The sequence below is a fragment of the Struthio camelus genome, chromosome 2 (assembly GCF_040807025.1).
Source record: "Struthio camelus isolate bStrCam1 chromosome 2, bStrCam1.hap1, whole genome shotgun sequence".
NCBI lineage: Eukaryota > Metazoa > Chordata > Aves > Struthioniformes > Struthionidae > Struthio > Struthio camelus.
In genome coordinates, this window is record NC_090943.1 from 24,512,339 (window position 1) to 24,532,229 (window position 19,891).

At 38.6% G+C, this 19,891-nt stretch overlaps 1 protein-coding gene across 4 annotated transcripts in view; it reads left to right on the top strand.

Annotated features, from left to right (window-relative positions):
- Positions 1-1,855: 1,855 nt before the first annotated feature.
- MINDY3 (MINDY lysine 48 deubiquitinase 3) overlaps positions 1,856-19,891 on the top strand; it is a 65,892-nt gene continuing 47,856 nt past the window's right edge. The window contains exons 1-8 of one of the 4 annotated variants that reach the window (XM_068934687.1): positions 1,946-2,071; positions 8,906-9,028; positions 10,776-10,855; positions 12,971-13,028; positions 13,518-13,691; positions 14,048-14,104; positions 17,545-17,596; positions 19,598-19,712. In XM_068934687.1, coding sequence (XP_068790788.1) covers positions 9,013-9,028; positions 10,776-10,855; positions 12,971-13,028; positions 13,518-13,691; positions 14,048-14,104; positions 17,545-17,596; positions 19,598-19,712 — 552 coding nt within the window. In that variant the 5' untranslated portion in view covers positions 1,946-2,071; positions 8,906-9,012. Of the gene's footprint in view, positions 2,072-8,905; positions 9,029-10,775; positions 10,856-12,970; positions 13,029-13,517; positions 13,692-14,047; positions 14,105-17,544; positions 17,597-19,597; positions 19,713-19,891 lie in introns of all 4 variants that reach the window. The other 3 variants (XM_068934688.1, XM_068934685.1, XM_068934686.1) reach the window with 3 other exon arrangements.

The following is a 19,891-nucleotide window of genomic DNA, read 5'->3' on the forward strand; positions in this document are numbered from 1 at the left end:
TCCATGTTGACATAAGTTTGCTTCCTTAGAACAAGCCTAGACACGTGAAGAGATGGGCCAAACCTCACAGTTATTCCACCCTCCTCATACAGCCAGCCTGTCAACGGACAGACTAAACTTCACTGGGCCAGCTGAATTATGCTTTTTCCTTGCACCATTTTGAAATACTTCTATATTTACCTCCTGCTCATGGAACACTTTCAGTTACAGGTTTGTTACACCTCAAAATACTGCATTCAAAATACTACCACTACAGGAAATTATATATTATACATAAGTATATTGATATCAGTATATTGATTCAGAACACATATAAGAACTAAAAAACATAGAAGACCTTTATTCTTGTATGTAGAGTCTGACTTGTTGTTATGCTGCCTTTGATTCTAATAAAATTCTTTTAGCTTATTTGGAGTTATTGCCAATTTATGCTAAAATCAACATGTGTCCATTATAAGCATTACTTACACAACTAATCAATTCTTTTAATCTATATAGAAGGAAACATTGATGGCTTGTCAGTAATTTTTGAGAAAACGCTCAATTGTGCAAGTGCTTGAAAATGCTTAAAAAGTCAGAAGTACTACCACACCATCTTCTGATCAATTTGTAGTATTACATTTAAAAAAAGCTCAGAAACACCCAGATACTGGCTATTTTACTATGTAATTCAGAATATCATTGCATTTGTTAACAGTATGAATCTATGTTCAAATTCCACAAAAGTCACAAATAGCTCTATGATGAACACAGAGTAGGTAGATATAATACTATGCTTAATTTCAATTTGATCTGTACTCCACATGAAGCATGCTGAGTGGCGTATGCATGGCAGTCGCATCTAGGCAACGTGTAGACAGAGATGCTTCTTTCTTAGGACAAGAACACCCTTACTCTGGTTTTTGGTACCATTACTGCTTTTCTATACAATTTTATTTACTGAAGTCTACACTGACCTTGTGCACAACACTGACCACAAAGCCTCCTTGAGGAATTCCTGTTTGAATGGAAACATACCTTTTACAAAAAATCCTAATTTGATTTCTAAAACCGCGAGTGTTAAAAATTACTTACTAAACTAGATAAACCCAAGTTAAGTTTATTTTCCAAATGTGAATCTTCTGCAGTTCATAGGATGCACATCTAATGCCGTTCTAATTTAATCAAATTATTCTGTTGGTACGATTTTGAAGTCCAGGAATCTCTTAAAACCTCCAGCCTATATTCAAGATTAGAAGTCCTTAAATTGACTGAAATCTGCTTCAGATTAAGCTTTAAGAGGCCATTTCCACCACCACCCTCACCCACACCTCCGCTCTCAGCGCTCACAAAACCTCTGGACCCGCCGCGGCTGAGCGGCGCAAACGCCAGGGCAGCGCCGGAGCGGCAGGGCCCAAGCCGGGAGGACGCGGGGAGGCTCAGGGGACCGTTAACTGCTGCTGCTGACGGGCCGGTGCCCGCGGCCTCACAGCCGGCCGCGGTGTTGACTGACCGCGCCGCGCCGCGCCGCGCCGCGCCGCGGCAGCCCCTCCCGCCCTCACATCGCGCCCACGCTGGGTGCCCAACGGCCGCGCGCTGCACGGCAGGCCTGACCGGCCGCTTACGGCGCGGCTGGGCGGCACAGCGCGCTCCCCAAGCGCCGCCGCGGCCTCAGCCACCAACGCCCGGCGACGGCGGCGACGGCGGCGGCGGCGGCGGCTCCTTCCGCCTCCCGCGGAAGCCGAGGGGCTGCTGGGGAGGCGGCGGCGCCTGCGCAGTCCCCGAGGGGCCCGGCGCAAGCGGCGCGCCTAGCCCCGCCCCGCTCCTCCCCTCCCGGCCCGGCCCGGCCCGGCCCGGCCCGGCCCCTCCCCTCCTCGCCCGGCCCGGCCCGGCCCCTCCCGTGCGCAGGGGCAGCGCCTGGCAGAGCCGCCTCCTTCGCCGCCGCGAGCCGCCTCACCCGCCCGGCCCCAGGGCCACCGCCGCCGCCGCCCCGCCATGTCGGAGGCGGGCCAGGAGCTCGTCCACCTGGTGTGGGGCAAGAAGGCCGGGCCCCGCGGGCTCGCCGACACCATCTTCTGCCGCTGGGCGCAAGGTAGCTGCGAGCCGGGGGTGCCGCGGCGCCCCCACCCCCGCCAGGCCCGCCGCTCCCGTCCCGTCCCGTCCCTGCACCCCCGCGGCGCGCTCCCGGCCTCGCCGCCGCCCTCCGCGCCCCCTCCGCGCCCGACACGCCCCCGGCTCCCGCCCGCGCTGCGCCCCGCCGCCCCCCCCCACCCCGGCCCGGCCGGGGCACCGCCTGTCTGTGCGCGTCCGTGGGTCTGTCCGCAGCGGTGGGCGCAGGGAGGGCGGCGATGTCGCGGGCCCCCCCTGCGCCTGGGTGGCCGCGGCGGGCTGGGGAAGGGGCGTGGGGGTGGGGGTCGTAGCTGCTTTTATCCTACAGTGTCGCGGCCAAGTCAGCCTGTGGCCCACAGGAAAAATGATGCAGCAGATTCACTTGTTACCTATGCAGACGTATATTTTGGCAGCTTGGTTGTCTTTCGTCGCAAATCCCCACAGGAAATCAAAGGAGCGGTGAAGGAAATATATTTTCAAATTTCAGTCACACAGCACCTTGCATAGTTTGTGTAAACAAGGACATATGGTTATTTTTGTTTGGTGTGGTAATCACAAATCGCCTCCTCAAAAGTGAGGACAAGCTTGGGACAGAGACCCGTGAGGTTTGAACCGATTTAGGTCTTTAGAAAGAGAAGCAGGTGCGTACCATCTTTAGGATTTCTGCTGTGGTATGGCAACAAATAAAGCAATTGTATATAATTTCTTCTTGATGGAGACTTTCTGATACTATTTCAAAACTACAGTTGCAATGGGTAATCCAGAGATCTACTGATAAAAATGATATATAAGAAGTTAGTCTGTGTTCCTGTCCTGGCTGAAAGAAAGGAATAATAGCCTTCTCTATAACTTAATGGCTTTGAAGAATCCTAATAATGGTTATGAAGATCACAAACAAACCTCTAATCTCTTAGAGAAAGCTGACAAATGTTAGTGGAATTTATAGATTTTTGTTGTTGTTGTTTAGTGGGTACAGACCTCAGGGTAAGGTTGGCTTGGTTGGAGGTTCTCTCTCCCTCTCTTTTTTCCTTCCCTTCCCCTTAGCATGAGAGTTTCATTGTATGCATGGTGTAGTTGCAACAGAGGAATGTGTGATGTTGATTTGGGAGCTGCACAGCTTCTCCCCTGCCACATGACACAGTGCGTTAATAGGCTCTCGTACCTTTTTCCCTAGGTTAATCGGTGTTTAGATGATTGAGTGGGAAATATTTGAAAAAAACAGCTGAATTCCTCTCGAAGTTTTAGCATTTGAACAGAGCTGCTCAAGCCATTATTTTTCCTAGTGAATTACTGTTTTTTACCAGAATATAATTACTTTTCTTTCTCAAATATTTCTTTAAGTTTTAGCAGAGGGCTGCTGTTTTAGTGCAAGACGTTTTTTACAAAGTCATCTAGAAGGAGCCAGAGCTGTCAGTAAGCAAAATTATTTCCATAACTGGTAATATTAATTACCTAAATTCAGATTTTCAAGATACATTTTATTAGTGTATAAAATAGTCTGAGCTTCAAAATTCGTTGAAGTATGTACTCTAATGCCCAAAACTTATGTCCCTGTGGAAGATTAATGGAAAAGACCTCTCGTATTCTTAGTGGCTCCGGGAAAGACTGCTATCATTTCCAATCTGTCTTTAGACAATGTCATGTAACTATACTGTGATGTTCCCTTCTCTATATCGTATTTAATATAATCAATTTTGCTTAGTAAGAGCACATGGCAGTGAGTTGGAATGTGTTTAGAGGTCACGTGGTGGGACTTAGAAAATTTACTTTGAATCCCTTACATTGGGTGAAGATATTATGCTGCTACGCAGCCTTCAGTTCCTATGCCAAAAAGTACAAAACCATTTATCTACTTTCTGCAAAGCAGTCTTGTGAGCACTGATTTAAAAAGAAATCAAGCTTTATTGTTTCCAAAGACTTTAAAGTTAGAAAATCGCACCTTGTTCCACATCAGATGTTGAGAAAAGGATAAAAGAAGTATAAATGACATTCCTTCACTTGAACAGACTATTTTTTCTAAAATGTAGTGAAAACACTAGTATTTGTTTCAGACCTGGTCTGATCTTTCTCAAACCTTTTGGAAGTTGAGAACTGTAATTTATATTTAGAAAGGAGACTAAGACTCCAGCAAAGGAATGTAAGACTCAAACCAGTCAGTTTCCTAGTAAGGATAGCAGCTATAGTTTGGGAATCCTAGTCATGCACCAAACTTTTTAAAACTATCGTATTCATTTGGTCAAAAGTGAAGATAAACTGATCACTGGCTGGTCATCAGCAGAACTGGCCTAGTTGTATGGGTATGCTGTTTGAAGTTAAAGTGACAGCTCAAAAATTGAAAGTTATTCCCTCAGTTTGGCCCATTGGCAGCTATACTGTTTTGATTGTTAACTTCATAAAGATATGGCTGCAAAGCTGTTCTTTAAGAAAAATCTTTTCGTGTGGTTGCATCAGAAGGTGCAGTTTGAACCTAGTGAATCCCATTTATTAAAATCCACAAAGTGGACTCAGAGAAATATATGACAAAGGCTTGGTCTGGCCATCAGCATTTCCTGCAACAGATAGGATGATGTGGGGAGGAGTTAGGCATAGGACTGAACCCTAAAGAAAATACCTGTGTTAGGAGTGATTTTTCTTCTTTAATCTAGCTGACAGATTCCATTCGTAAAGCCATTCTTCAGATCTGCCCTAAGGCATGCGGCATTACTTCTGCACAAGTGTGAATGTCTGGCAGGTTTGAGTTTGAATGCAACGTCCTTTCAGAATTTTCTAAGATGCTTTCTTACTCATATTCAGAAGGAAAATTATGAAACAGTCTTTTCGAAACAAATATTTAATTTCAACAGGAAGCTTGTGGCATAGCATGAAGGTATTAAATTCTATTGTTCAAGTGTATATGTCTTACGTAGACTTCAATGGGGTCCATTTTATTCAGGTCTCTTCCAACTTTTGTGTTGAGTTGGATGGGTAGATTGACAACTTTCCTTTTCTTTCTCCCCTATTTTTTTTTTTTTTGGATTTCTCCTGTTACATGGCTGAAACTGTTTGTCTGGTCTAGTACAACTCAGCATCACCAGATTGACTTTTACTACACTCTTAGTTGAGGAACTAAATCCTGTAGTATTGTTTTTGACTCATTCGAGTTGTAATGCTGTTATAGCATTATCAAGTCAAGGTTTCTAGGAAAAAATATTTCTGCTAGGTGAGCAGATATTTTGAGGGAAAGCAGTATACATGCCATTCTTCTTGAAATGAAGTAGCAAGTTGAAAAGTTGCTCTGAGTTTAATTTGATAACCTTTCATTGGTTTGGGTGATTAGAGAGAAACAGTGGTTGGTACACGTAGTTTTTTTATGTTTTGATATTGAGATATTATAGAACATTTGCATTTCTGTCTGCTTTCTACCTCTGCGAGTCCCATAGTACTCAGAGCAAACAGAGTTAATCAGGAGGAAAAGAACATTGGTTTTGATAATATTCACAGGGTATAGACAGATGCTGACTATGTAAACAGCTGGTCTGGAGGAAGCGATTACACCTACATTACACCTACTGGCCCACCACCACCTTCTACTTGTTACTGCTTGTCTGCCGTAAGTTATTGCCTCTTCAGGTCTTTTGGTGGAGGTGTTTATAAAGTTGCTGCTCTACCAAAGCCTGTCAAAATTAGCCAGGTAAACCTAGGTGAGTGGTTTTCAAGTCATGATTTGTGGAATGCATTTAAGGGCTCTGTGCAAATTAACTCAGAAGTTAGAAGTCAAGCCTGCTGTCAGGAGTTTGCACATCAATTGAAAATGTATTGGGATCTCCAAATCAAAAAATACTGAAAACTACTGACATAGAACTACTGACTTAGAACTTCAATTTAAATAGAAAATTTTGTTCATTCAGCCAACAGGATTTGATCTTTCTTGTTAACAGAAGCAATACTACTATTAAATATGAGAGGATAGTAAGTTTTGTAGAAGAGGCATTGATGCTGCACTGAGAACAGCGACTTAACACAGCTTTCTCTAGAGAAGGATTTCTGTTCTCAACTTTATACTGGCAGACTTTTTTTCCCATTGGAGCAGTATATTTGTTTTGGGGTACAGATATTGTCTTTATAGGCAAAATAATCACATCCTGCTGTCTTGAACAGCACCTGAATGATAAGAAAATGTCAGGGCTGTCAAGCCCCTTTCTATTACATGGAGAACGTAAGTGTTTATTTTGCATACTTCTGTAACGCACAGAGTTGTGTCATAAAAATAATGAATTCATTCTGTAGAATGCAAAACCCCTTGTGAGGTCGTTGACTGGAGAGCAGCCAGAGCTGTTATGTAATTGAGATGGGAAAGGATCTTCTGATAGGTCATACGCTGGCAAGAGATTAAAGCTGACTGAACTACAGGGTTCCTGGTTCATAGGAAATTTCATTCGCTTGATTAAAGTCCAAATCAAACTGAAACCTAAGCTTCCAGAAATTTCATGAACCAGGACCTTCCCTGACCTTATGGTTGCCCAGTATTATTAGCATTATTGCTGGTTTCTCCATCCACCTTAGTGAATTGCGTTGTGCACCTGATGGGAGGAATCAGACCTGCCGGGAAGGTTGCTGAATGAAAGGTTAGGCGTTGGGGGAAAAATTTGGTTTTGTGAGAGACTGGCTCATGATGTGTAAGTAACAGCCCTTTCAGCACTATTAAACAGGAAGAATAGAAGACACCGTTCACTGTGCAAAAATGGGGTGTGAGCATATAGATTAAGTTGCTAAGTGAATGAGAAAAAATACCTTTTCTGGCTGATGGGCTTGGTAGCTAATGTAGTTGGAACAGACATAGGGCAGGAAGAATTTGAAATATCTCAAACTCTCATTTGTTCCTTGGTTGCTTGGTTCCAAAAAGAAAAAGACATTGATAGGACTTTAAGAAAGGCTATGGTACTAATAAGTCTGTTCTTCTCTGTGGATGAGGCTGACAGGCTTAGAGAAAATGAAAGCTCTTGAGGAGTTCGCCTATCGAGAACTTTTATCAGGGTACAGATTTGTCAAAATTCACAAGTTTTACAGAGCTGTTTTTTTGGCAAAAGTGTGAAGAAAGGCAGGCAGGTTGGAACTTCACCATGTTTTCTGGCGACTTGATGCCTGACTTACTGGTAGCCTACAAGGTAACTTTCTTTCTTTGCTCAAACCCTTCCAGGACGTCCTGGCTCCTTATCCACAACTCACTAAGTAGAGTTTTGTTGCGATATTGCTTTAAGAAACACTTCTTTCCCTTTGTGTATCAGGAAACGTTTTTTTCTCTCACAGAAAACTTCAGAAATTTTATTAGCTCCAAAACTACACTTTTATAACCCAAAGCCCCATGCAAAATGATGTTATTCTATACAGAGCTCTACAGAAAGGATGAAATATAAAGACATGTTATAAGCCTTGTACTTTGGTAATAATGGTAAAATAAAAATTATAGTAATTCTGTGAGATAGTTCTTGTATCCTCCAAAAAGAATGGGATACAATTCCACAGCGAGAGAAGACGCTGGCTCAGCATAAATAGGACCAAAAAAAAAAAAAAGAATAGCACAGCGTCTTTGTGGTTAGACTGTATCACAGATGGAACAAGCTGTTTTTCTAATGCAGTTGAAGTCACAAACTCATTCGCAGGATGAAGGAGACAAGGGGAGTGGCTAGAACTGGTGATTGCACAGAGCAAAAAATATGGAAGGTATACAGTAAGATTTGTAAGACGGCAATGACACCAATGTCTAGAATGTCTTGGATGTAAGTAAATGCATTTTTTAGAAATGAGCAAATAATAAGAAGATGTACAGAAGAGTTAAGGTGGTCAGAGGAGAAAATGATTTTTGTGGCAATTTGGACCACAGCGAGGAGTATAAGATGAAAGAGTAGATAAGTCATACATTTGCTTTGATAAACTGTATGTAGAAAGGTTAAGAATTAGTTATTGTAAGAAAAGACACACGAGCCTTTATAAATGCTAAGTTTTGGTAAATAAGAAAACTTTTTTATTATATGGCTGATAGTGCACAAAGGCTATAAAGACAAATTGGGAATATGTAGGCGCTATAAGTGAAAATCTTGGCGGTGCTTTGATTGTCAACAGCTGTTAAGATCTACTTAAGATCCCTAAGAAACAGAGTTAACAGAACAGTTAATAGTTTTAAAGTGAGAAGGATGGTGAATGATGATAGTGCTTTTTTACGCCTCTTATAGATAAATGATGTAATACATATGGATAAAAGGCAAGCACACAGGGAAAAAGATATTGGGAGTGAAGGGAGATGTGTGATAGATATGAGATGTTAAGTCTGAGAGTAAGTAGAAACTAGGCTGGATCAGACATACTACAATCTTGGTTGAAAGCTTAAAGGAGGGATGTCCATATGAATTGTAAGGGAAGGGCATTGGGTGGATGGGTGTTTACAGAGATTGTCCAGGACATGGTTGCTGTGGAGAGCAAAGGAAAAGTAAGAAAGTAGGGTTGCAGATTGGAGTAGCCTTGAACCCAACTGTACTGCAAATTGCTGCTTTCTGAAATTCTGCCTGAGCTGACTTTTTATAGATTTTGTAGCAGTTTTAAGAAAGAAAGCCAGACCAAAATTCTTGAGTCTATTATACGCTAAACAGCTTTTAGCATCTTGATATTTATTAAGCATTAAACAACTCTTTGATGAAAAGAAATGACGTATTGCTTTAGGCATTGTATATATTTTTTCTCTATGGTTGTGTTCTGTCAAATTCTGTATAATGCTGGTTTTGTATTGTCTGTCCCAAATTTGTATTCGTGCTAGTAGGTCACACATGATTTTCTTTATTTTTAGGAAGCAATTTGAAAAACAGTGCAGTGGTAAGCTGAGACAGTTCAAGCTCTCTTTCAGAACCCCGAAGAATGTGAAATAAATCCAAGATATTTCTTTTGTGTGGTTAAATGGTACCATATCCAAGTATGTTGTTTTACTGTAGTGGTTAAATCATTAAAACAACTAAAAACAAGTGCTGTTGCAGTGTGCTAAGATGCATGTGATAACACTTCAAGTTAGAGGAAAATTTAGCTTCTAATATGGATAAACCTGCACAAACTCATTAAGATAGTTTAAATGATTGGTGATACTTCTTATTAGGACACGTGCACAAGTGAATGAATTGACACTAGTGCAAACTTTGGCTGTAGTACGGATTAATGGAGCTTCATTGCTAAATTAATTGATGCTGGATCAAAGTTAATAGGCATGATGTGCATCTGAGCCTTGGACATGAAATACATCATCGTAATGTACATTTAACATTGGGTTCAGAAAGACCTGGAGCCTTGCTGTGAGATACAGGGGAAACCCCAATTTTTAAGAGCTGTGGCTACATTGATACATTTTGCCCCCCCCCCCCCCCCCCCCCGCACTGCTGTTGACTGACTATCATTTCTCTGCTGAAATACAGCCTACAAAGATATGCAGTAGTCCTCGCTCGTGCTGCTTGGTATGATGTACCTGTCATGCAGTAGTGGGGAAGTCTGCACTGGGGGTGCATTTCCCCAATTCAAATTCATGTCTATGGATTAGGGTCTCTTCTGATATGGCTGAATGATAATGATGTGGAATTGGGGAAGGGAGAAGTGGTGGGAATATTCTTTCTGCCAAGACTAGCGCTGCTCAGAAAATACGCATTTGTATCCTCGTCTTTCTCCTTGCCCCCACTTGCTTGTCCTTGCCGGTCAGCTGCTGGCTACTCTTGCATGGTTTTTAGATTACATTGAACTAGAATCACTTGAGCACAATCTTATCAGCACTTAAGTATAATGCAAAATATCACTCACTATGAATAAGTTGCTATGTATCAGCTTCATCAAGGTAATCGTCTATGTGCATGTTTTTATCCATGAGAAATGCAAGCTATGATGCAAAGTATGTCAAAGAGGGAAAGTTTAAGGGCAAGGCAGTTGCAAACAGCTTTGCAGTAGTGATTCCAGCGTTTGCTGTATTATGTGACTCTTAAGATAAGATACATCTCTAGATGTATAAACACCTTAAAGAAAGGTGAGGGGAAAAGCGATCTTGAATATCAATAAATATGGTGTATCTTCTGCAAAAAAACACCATTAAGAGGCATATTTCTGTGGTTACAGGTGAATATTAGAGTTAACTCAGCATACTTCAGTCTTAATGGGAAGCACCGATAGGCTAAAACTGAGACCAGAGGGAGGCTTACTGTGCCCTTAATAGGGAATAGAAATGCCTTACACATATTCAGTGAAGCTCCAGAGACCTTTTACGTATGTTGCAAGACCAAATATTGTCACTTACAAACAGATTTTAATTGATTCATAAGAAATAAAGATCCATATTATGACTTCAGCATCCAACCACGCTTACTATACTGACAGTCTTTTAAAAATCCTTTTACGTCTTTAAAACCCTAGCTACTGGCCATTTGTGGTCATGGTTTCACTGCTGAGATAAACAATTCAACTCTTTGCCCTTACCCATATCCAAGATTTGTTTTTTGTTTGTTTTTATTTTTATTTTCAGGTACTTTAACCAGATTCTGTTGCATGATCAGAAAAAAAAAACAAAACTAGAAAACTTATTTCATCTTTAAAAATAAATAAAGCAGGTGTCATTTCGGTTAAGGAGGAATAGTCATACAAGCATGCTTGTTTACATATTTTACTAAATGTGGGCTGTTTTCATTTGTCAGGATTTGTCTTTAGTGAATCTGAATCAACTGCATTAGAACAATTTGAAGGTGGCCCCTGTGCAGTGATTGCACCTGTACAGGTAAGATGTATTTGTTGCAGGAATAGTTTAAAATTTATAAGCCCAAAATGTCATATTTTCTTCTCAATGTAAAAATTATTGCAAATCAGTTCTATCCAATTTCATAACTGTAGGGTGGAGGAGACAAAATGTTAAGTGTAAGAGAAGGCAGAGATGGGCTGATTGTGAAAATAATTTTGCAGGATTGGGCTTGTTTGACGAAGTGTGGCAGGCAGATCCAAACAGAGACGACTCTGAAGTGGAGAATGCAGGATAAAGGGGAGCAGTTAAAAATTAGATATAAATGAAATTGTTGTGGAAATGAAAGCCTAATCCTTTTTCATATCTCATTCTCTTTTCCTGAGAAGGGCAGTATCTGTGTCATAGTCGCTGCTTTAGCTAATTCTATTAGAAATATCTGAAGTAGTTTATTTTAAAACCTGTCTAAATTTATTATGTAAGAAGAAGAGAAGTATTAAACTTCCCAATCCTAGTTAGCAAAATAATTGAGTAGAAGCATGTCAGATGAATGTATTTTCTTCTGGACATCTGCTTGGAATTTCAGATATGCTTGAATATGCTCAAGCATCTGTGATGGAGAATTTTGGGTTTGTTAGTTCGTCGTATCTTGTGGGCTATGTGCGTACTCTTTGAAATACTATTTCTGGGGCAACTCTGACTTTGCTTTAGAGCTATGACCTGTAGGCTGGATCTGCTCTGCTAGAGCAGTCTGTCCAGTTTGCAATTACTCTTTATTCTCTTAGGAGTGCCAGGTAGAGACAGGCAGACACCGAGTCATGGACCAGATTACTTTTTCTGGTAACCTGCTCTTGCCTCCTCTTACACACAGATCAAATTGTGCAGGTATGTCTAGATTTGTGTTGAGGCCTTGTCCCCTGGTGGGGGATATTCTTCGTTAAGTCTTGTATCAGGGTGAACCTGATCATGGAATGAGAAGCGCCCGAGTCAGAGAACTGCTCTTGTGGGGTTGCTTGCATCTCTGGTGTGCACAATGTGATAATCTGTAAGTAGCCCTCAAGATGCTCCAACGCTGATCACACCGAAAGGCTTGTTCCACCCGTTGTTCAGGCTGTAAACTATGAGTAGGACTTCTGTATTTTATCAGGGGTTGCGCTCTCTAACATGGCTTAGTTCTTTGTCTGTCTCTGGTCTTAAGACTGTGTGTAGCATGTCTGGTTTGTGATGTTAGAATTGCAGGCTTTTGGGGCGGCATGAATCAAGTCAGCCAGCTCCTTGAAAAATTAAGGAAAGGCCAAGCCTTTGTCAAATGAAATGTTTTTGCAGATGGTGTTTTTGCCAGCTTATTTATATGTAATTTAATTTCCTTTAAATTTAGTATTTTAAAGCAAATCTAAAAGTCAACTGAATTTTAGTTGGGGAAGGAGGAAGAGTTGAAACGCAGAAAGCTGGTAGTGCCTACTGGTGCTGCAAGTTACTGAAAACAAGAGGTGTGCTAAGGAGCTGTGGTGGAGAGCTGAGTGAGTGAGTCTGTCAGGGAAGAAGTGAAAGTTCAGCAGCTATTTTTAAGGTGCTGCAAATATCTGAAACTGCACATAACGGAGGCATTAGAGAGGAAGAACCTGCTTCCTGAAGCTTCTTCTTTCATGTTCCTTTGTAACTTAGAACTTGCCAGTTATAGATATTTGAATTGTAACATTAGTTTTGAGAAAAAATGAAACAGAGATATGGAGATGTATAGGTTTATTCAAGTTATGACTTGAAACGATTCAAACAGGTGGACTTTTTAACTGCTAGAGAAGTTTTGTTTGATCTCTGGGTGACCGGAGTCATCTTGTCGGTTGAATGTAGCCAAATATTTATACCTCTGCTACTACAGTCCCCTGAATCCAGAGCTGTTTTTGTAAATGTGTACTCTATGTGCATTTGAGGCATACCTGAGCTTTGAACTCAATTATGTTGAATTTATTTATAAATAAGGCCACTATTGTAATTAGTTTGAATGTGAAAAATCAGTAAACAGTCCAGGCTCAGGTCCTCTTACTGAATGATGACAGGCTGGAAGCCTTTCTAGCACCATGCAAAAATGCTTTGGTGTAGAACTTGTGATGGTGGTGTTCTATATTTTAATAATTATTTGATGCTTTGATAACAAAGGCATTCCTTTTGAAGAGGCTTTTTACCAGTGAGAAGTCGACTTGGAGAGACTGTCCAGGTACCGAGACCTCTTTTTATTTTCTTTTTTTTCTTCTTTTTTCAATAATGTGTGAAGCAAGTCATAGTGCAAAGAATTTAAATGTCTATATGCTTTTTATTTAAATGTACTCCTATTCAATTTTACAGGAGGTAGACAGTATGCATACTGCAGGTCTCTAAATTTCCATTTGGGAGATCTGTGCCACTCTGTAGTATTTATGTGCTTGTATAATATTAGATTAATTGAAATCCACTATTAGGAAAAGAGATGGATTAGAAATCATAGTAAAACACTTTTCTAAAGACAGCTTTATAATTCTCTGATCCAGTGTACTTGCACAGCAATTAACATTAGTAATTAACATTAATAAGATAAATAATTATTTCAATTTATTAATTTTTAGAAAGCATTAATTATATATATATATATATATATATCAGATACTAATAGCATATTTAAGATACTTGTTAGCAGCGGTTCAGCTCATGCAGGTCTCTGATATTTCAGAAGAAGAGCAGAAGAACCTTCTCTGTCATACATTATGTGATATTTTGGAAATGGCTTGCTCTGATAATTCTGAGTCGTACTCTCTGGCGACATGGATAAGAGGAAAAACAACTGAAGAAACTGCTAGCATTTCTGAAAGTCCTGCAGAATCTAGTCGTCAAGAGGAACAACCCTGTAAGATGTATTTCTGTTTAAAATTACCTATCCTTTTGTGAAGTGTTTTATTGTTTTGAGGGACTGCAGCTTTTTATTATTATACAGATGAGGTGTTTGCCTTTGTAATTCCATTGAGAATAGATGGGTTTTTGTCTGTTGCAAAATGAGGCATTGACCCTTTTTGTAGAAAGGAATGTGGTATCACTGGAATTCTTTCATGTATGTTTCTCTCAAGTGTGAGCAATTTGCCTAATCTTTTCAATTTTATTTTATAATTTATTGGGACCTGAAGTTTCTCTAGTCTGGAAATATTTGTATGCTTCTTAACACGGGAGGAATATTTTAAATTGTTACTCATTGTTGTTTTATTTCAGCCTTTGTAAGAAATTCTACAAAGCAGCTGATCTATAATACTCTGGATCCCCTTTTAGGTAGAAGTAGCCTTCTTTCCTTCATATTTGATTCTATACAGTACCAGGACAGCTTTTAACCAATTCATCTTCTGCTAGATTAACGGAATTTTTTTGTAGGTTAGAATTTTTTTTTGTTGCCTGCTTTTTGCTAATGTCTCGATTCCTTCATTAGTTACTGGCCTCATGGACCTAGTAAACATCATCTGTTGCACTAAGATAAAGCATCTACGCACATCTAACCACTGTGGTGTCAGCAACATGGACAGTTTTTTTAATCTGTGTGCACATGATCATTGAGATGCATGTTTATTAATCCTTTTAATAGGAGATATCTGTGATGTTAAAAGATAAGTTTCTTTTTCTTTTAGTTTTTGTTCCCAATGTGCCCCTTCAGAAGTATGAAAAACTCTTCACATGAGAATATGCTTATAAAGGTGCCATGTTTTGATGGAAGGTATATGTTATTCTGCAGTTTGTGGCATAACTTCAACATAATAATTGTACCAGTAGGTTTGTACATGAACCGCTAGCTTTAGCGATGAATAGTGCTGGAGCTCTTTATGGTACAAGCCATCTTTATTTGCTTCTGTGAATTGCTCCATGTGCTTTAGACTACTCAAATAATTAGAATGTCAATTAACTGAAAAAAACAGGTCACCAGCTAGGAGTGACAAAGTGCACTATTTTTAATTTAGAACAAGTATTAAGCAGAAGGCTGTATTTGCAACTTTTCTGTTAAAACATCTTTCTTTGAAAGATAATGAGGCAGTTATAACTTTGAAATTACTGATTTCTATGGATTTTCCAGTTGTCTATGAAGCTTTGGCGCATATTATGAAGTTTTCTTTGAGGAGGAAAAAAAAGAAACAGTCTAGTTACCAGTAGTCTTTTACTGTCCTGTTTATTAATATGCTGCCTTGTTTTAAGGAATTTTAACTGTAGAAAATGTGTTCAGCAGGAAGTCTTTTTTGACTCAAGCTCTGTTATTACTCTCAGCTCTGACACTAAATCAAATAATCCGTACTGTTACATATCTATATTTTTCATGTTTCTATACAAGTCTACCAGTTCTGCCTGACCTTGTGCTTTATGCACTGGGATGTGCTTAGGAAGAACGGGATGTGTTTGCCATGAACAGTGTGCTTTTGTCACCTTAATCTGTTTAATTGTTCACTTTCTACTTTCATTGCTACGCACTGAACATATCTCTTGCACGTGCTCTGTAGTTCAAACAGTATTTATTTTTGCCTGGTATAATGTAATACACTTTCTAATTTAAGATATTTCTTTGAATTTTTTTCTGTCCTGCTACTTTAACTATAGAAGGAAATTCGGCTTCTTTCTTGGTTGGGTTAGGGGCAAGGATATAGATAAGGTATTGGTAATGCAGAGTTGTGTCGTTGCTAGCCTGAAAGAATAAATTTATTTCTTATTTGGCTGCAGTAATCAACAGAAATAGAAATAGGCATTGTCATAGTTTGCAAGACTTCAGAGAGAGTGTAGAGTTAGGAGGGAGTATTATGGATTCGCTTCCATGTGGCAGGCAACTGCTACTTGGGAATGCAATATGGGAATGTACTTATAGCAAGTCCATGAAATACGATTAGACACAGCAGTATAGAAATTCTTTAAAATTATATTCTATGTAATTATCTTTCTGATACAGCTCATACTCTATTGCTGTTCTTTCTTTTCCTTTCCATAAAATGTTGTCTCCATCTAAGCTTGTTTGGGTTATGTCTATCTACACTTCTCTGTACGGTTTCTGCTTCTTTCCCTTTGTCTGTTTCAAACAATAGTTCTCTTACCATTCCACTCAGTGCTGTAGTAACAGAATGAAGCTGTCTAAACTGTCTGTAATCCAGCTGTGTGGACCAAAGGTGGATTTGAGCACACTTACTGAATTTAGTTGCATTTGTTTCATCTGCTTTTGTGGTGTATATCAATGAATTGTTATTGGCCATGCATTTGGCTGTAATAGTGCAAGTTCTCAGGTTCAAAGATTGCTTTATATAATTTATTCCTTCTAACTTTTTGCTTACAAAAACCAATATTCTGAGGGTTTTTTAGTTCCTGTAGCAATTACAACTTTTCTTATTAAAAAATTTGTTTCGAAAAAAGAAAAAATTGTTTGGAATTTTGCTGCAATGTAGATTCATACTCTGTTTCACATTTTTCAGAACTGTTAAAAAAAACCTACAATTTTTGTAACTCTTCAAAACTTAACTTTTGCAATTTCTGATTTTTGTCTTTTAAAGTTCACAACAACTATCACTCTAAGACTACTGCTGCTTTATCTCTGTGGTAGAAATAAATTGAAAGTGTCATTCTATTGCTGGAGAGAAAATCAGTTGTATTTGCATGTAGGCAAATGAAATGCACCTTTCAACATACAGTCAAAAAGGGCATAAAAGCTATAACAAGGAATATTCATGGGAAGAATTGATCAATAATGTTAAAGGTGCTCCAGGCATCCAGTGACTTGTATGCTGTCAAATTCAGTAGCTGCATGATCAGACATAATTAAAAAATTCAGCATTAGGTGGCCTTTCTCAGAAAGTGGATCTATCTGTTTTCTGTATTACTCCCCTAGCAGTAAGATAAAATCGTTACACAGAGGACACTAAAAACTGCTATAATTCTTAATATTCAAAAGCCTGTAAGGATTAGGTAATGACACAACTGGCAGGTATAACCTCCTGTTTGTAAAAGAAAACTTGTTTTTTAAAAGCTCACGTCATCTGCCCGGTTTGAAAATGTTGTGAGAGGAACAAAGATATAAAGCGTGTGTTGAACCTGGGAAGACACTAGATGCTGTATTTTTTTTCTTTCTTGAAGTGACACTTATATTACAAGGCTATTTATCCATTTTTAATTGAAAACAATGAACAGCTTATTTAAAAACAGGATGTATAACGCTGTGTGGAATAATTCTACTCATGTAATAAATAAGCATCGAAAGAGAAAAGTAAAAAAAAATCCCGATAATATAGATGTGTATCTGAAGAAAAAATACAGCTTTCCTACATTGATACTGCTCTAAAATGGTCCAAATAATCCTGCCTGCTTTTCGGTAGGAAATAGTACTTCTTGTTGACCTGCAAAATTATATCTGCAGTATGCTTATGCTTGATGACTGGGTAACAGTCATAACTTACACAAAATCAACAGCATCGTATTTGACAAATATTTTCAAGGCTACACACTCCAGTGGCTTTGTGCTCTTAATTAATTGATTACTCCAAATAGAGATGTAGTCAGAGATTTGTATGATGGACTCTTAATGTTGCAGTAAATTAGTTTATACTAGTCAGTAAAAAAAAAAAAAAAAAATTGAATGTCAAGGCAGGATTAAAAATTAAAAATATAATTAAAGCTTGAAACTATACTAGCTTGCTGTGTGTATCTTGTGTCATTTTTTGCCATGTGTAGTGCTGAAAAGTGTCTCTTGTGTATAGCTGCCTTGGCTGTCGAAGAGCTTGGCTTTGAGCGATTTCATGCATTAATTCAGTAAGTAACATGTTGGAACATTTAAAATACAATATTTTGAAGTTACACTAATATTCACAGCCCCTGAAAGAGATGTATCAAGGTGCTTTTTAAAATGTTTCTCACCAGATTAAACTTGGAATTCAAATTTTTATTTTATTTGCATTTTGCAATTTAAAATGGGATATAATTTTAGGCATAAAAATTAGACTTTAAAAAAAAAAACTGGAGCTATGTAATGTGGGAAATTGCCCAAATAACTCATGCATTTCAAGTATGTGAACACAGCTAATTAAGATGTGTATCTAATGAAGTTAAAGATGTTAAACCTTCAAATTTTTGTGCAGAATCTTCTAAAACAGTGATTCTAACTGAAATACTTACATGACATATACTGCAGAGAAAAAAAAAATTGACCTCTACTATTTTTTCTGATTTGAGACAATAGAAGAAACTTTTTAAAGGATGTTTCATGTACCTGGCTGATTTTTTTAAGCACTGTTGTTTTTTGGGTGCAAATGCACAGTTTACAATTCGAGTGAGTTTGTCTTTGATGATAACTGCCATTTATTTTCACAATGAATAATTTAATCTTCATAAAAATAAATCCTGAAGAAGAAAAGATTAATAGAAGTTCAAAAACACTTGAGATAGGAAAAGGTACTGATTAAAGTTGAAATAACTTCTGATTACTGTCTTCAGTTTGTTCTGTTCTTTAAAAATTTTATATATATATATATATATATATATATATATATATATATATAAATAAAATATATATATATTTTATCATATGATGAAAAAAGAGGAGAGAATATGTAATTTCTGTAGCCTAGTCCTAGCCGAACACTGATCTCTCCCTGACCTTTGGGTTTATGGTGCCCACTTCAACTTTTCTCAACCTGTGCCATTGGAAATGAACACTCTGGCATATATCTTTGGAGCAAGTTGAATGAAGTTTGAGAACTGTCTTTACCTGTTGATGAAGAAAGGTAGTTTAAAAATCTCATGTGTTAGGTAGACTAGACCCATATATGAATATATTTGTGCAGATATACAGATTTTTTTAAAACAAGTTTTACTAAAAACAGGCAAAGAATAAAAAATAAAATAAGATACTGAAGTTTCTGTAAAATAAGCCAAGAACGTGATCTAATTTGAATTACTCAGTATACACTGATGTTTGTGTTCTGAAAAGTGGTATTTAGCTCTGAATATCCCAAGAAAGAGCAAGAGTGTCACTTCTCTGGAATTTGAAGGATCACTTTTTTTTCCTCTGTTTTTTATTATTTACTTTCTTATTTTTAAACATATGGTCCACTAGCCTTACCTTATCAGCGATGCAGCAATGCTATTATGCAACCAGATATTTTCCTAGATGTTTATTTGCAACTAGTGGCTTTGAACAGTTTACTTTTTCCAAAGCTAGAATCTAACAAAATTAGAATTATTATAATTGCTTCTAAAGGCTGAACAAGTGCTTTCAAAAGCCGTGTTTTGAAAAGCAGTCTGAGGGTGAATATGGTAGTGTCTGATGAACATTACGTGTCATCGAGAAAGAGCTTTAACTGGAAGTTTTTCCCACTGTTCATGGACTGAATGTCTGTCAGAACAATACATAATGCAAGCGTTATTCTGCTGACGTACAGTCTATTCACAACTTCATTATTAACAGTGTTTTCCACAACTGTCTGTTCAAGCCATTCAGCGCTATCACAGATGTGTGTAACTTTATGATTAATGGTTGCACATGAAAACTATGGTCATTTCTGCACATTGCTCCAGAATTATTTACTATCTTCTCATGGATAAATGCTAATGACTCTGTGGCCGTTACGTTAACTGCAGAATAGCTGCTGTGTTATTGTGTATATAACACCAGTTTTGCTCTGCTTTTACTTTGACGATTCAAAGTTAGATGTTAATATTTCTCGTTTGTGCTTTGCTGACACTATTCTAATGCTTCATCTAAATACATTCTCCTTCTTTTTTTTTTGTTTTGTTTTGTTTCTTTTTCTTTAGCAAACGAGCATTCAAAAGCTTCCCTGAACTGAAGGATGCAGTTTGGGATCAATATTCAGTGTGGACAAACAGATTTGGAGTATTGCTCTTCCTATATTCTGTGATACTAACAAAGGTTTGGGGTTTTTTATTTGTTTGTTTTAAGAGAAAGGTTAATCATATTACCTTTTTTCTATAAAAGGTGAACACTAAACTTGCATGAGGAACCAAATCAAAACTAGATATGTGGATGGAATAGTATATTCATGCATGTTGTAATAGATTTACAGCACAAAACCTTGAAAAGCTCAGTCT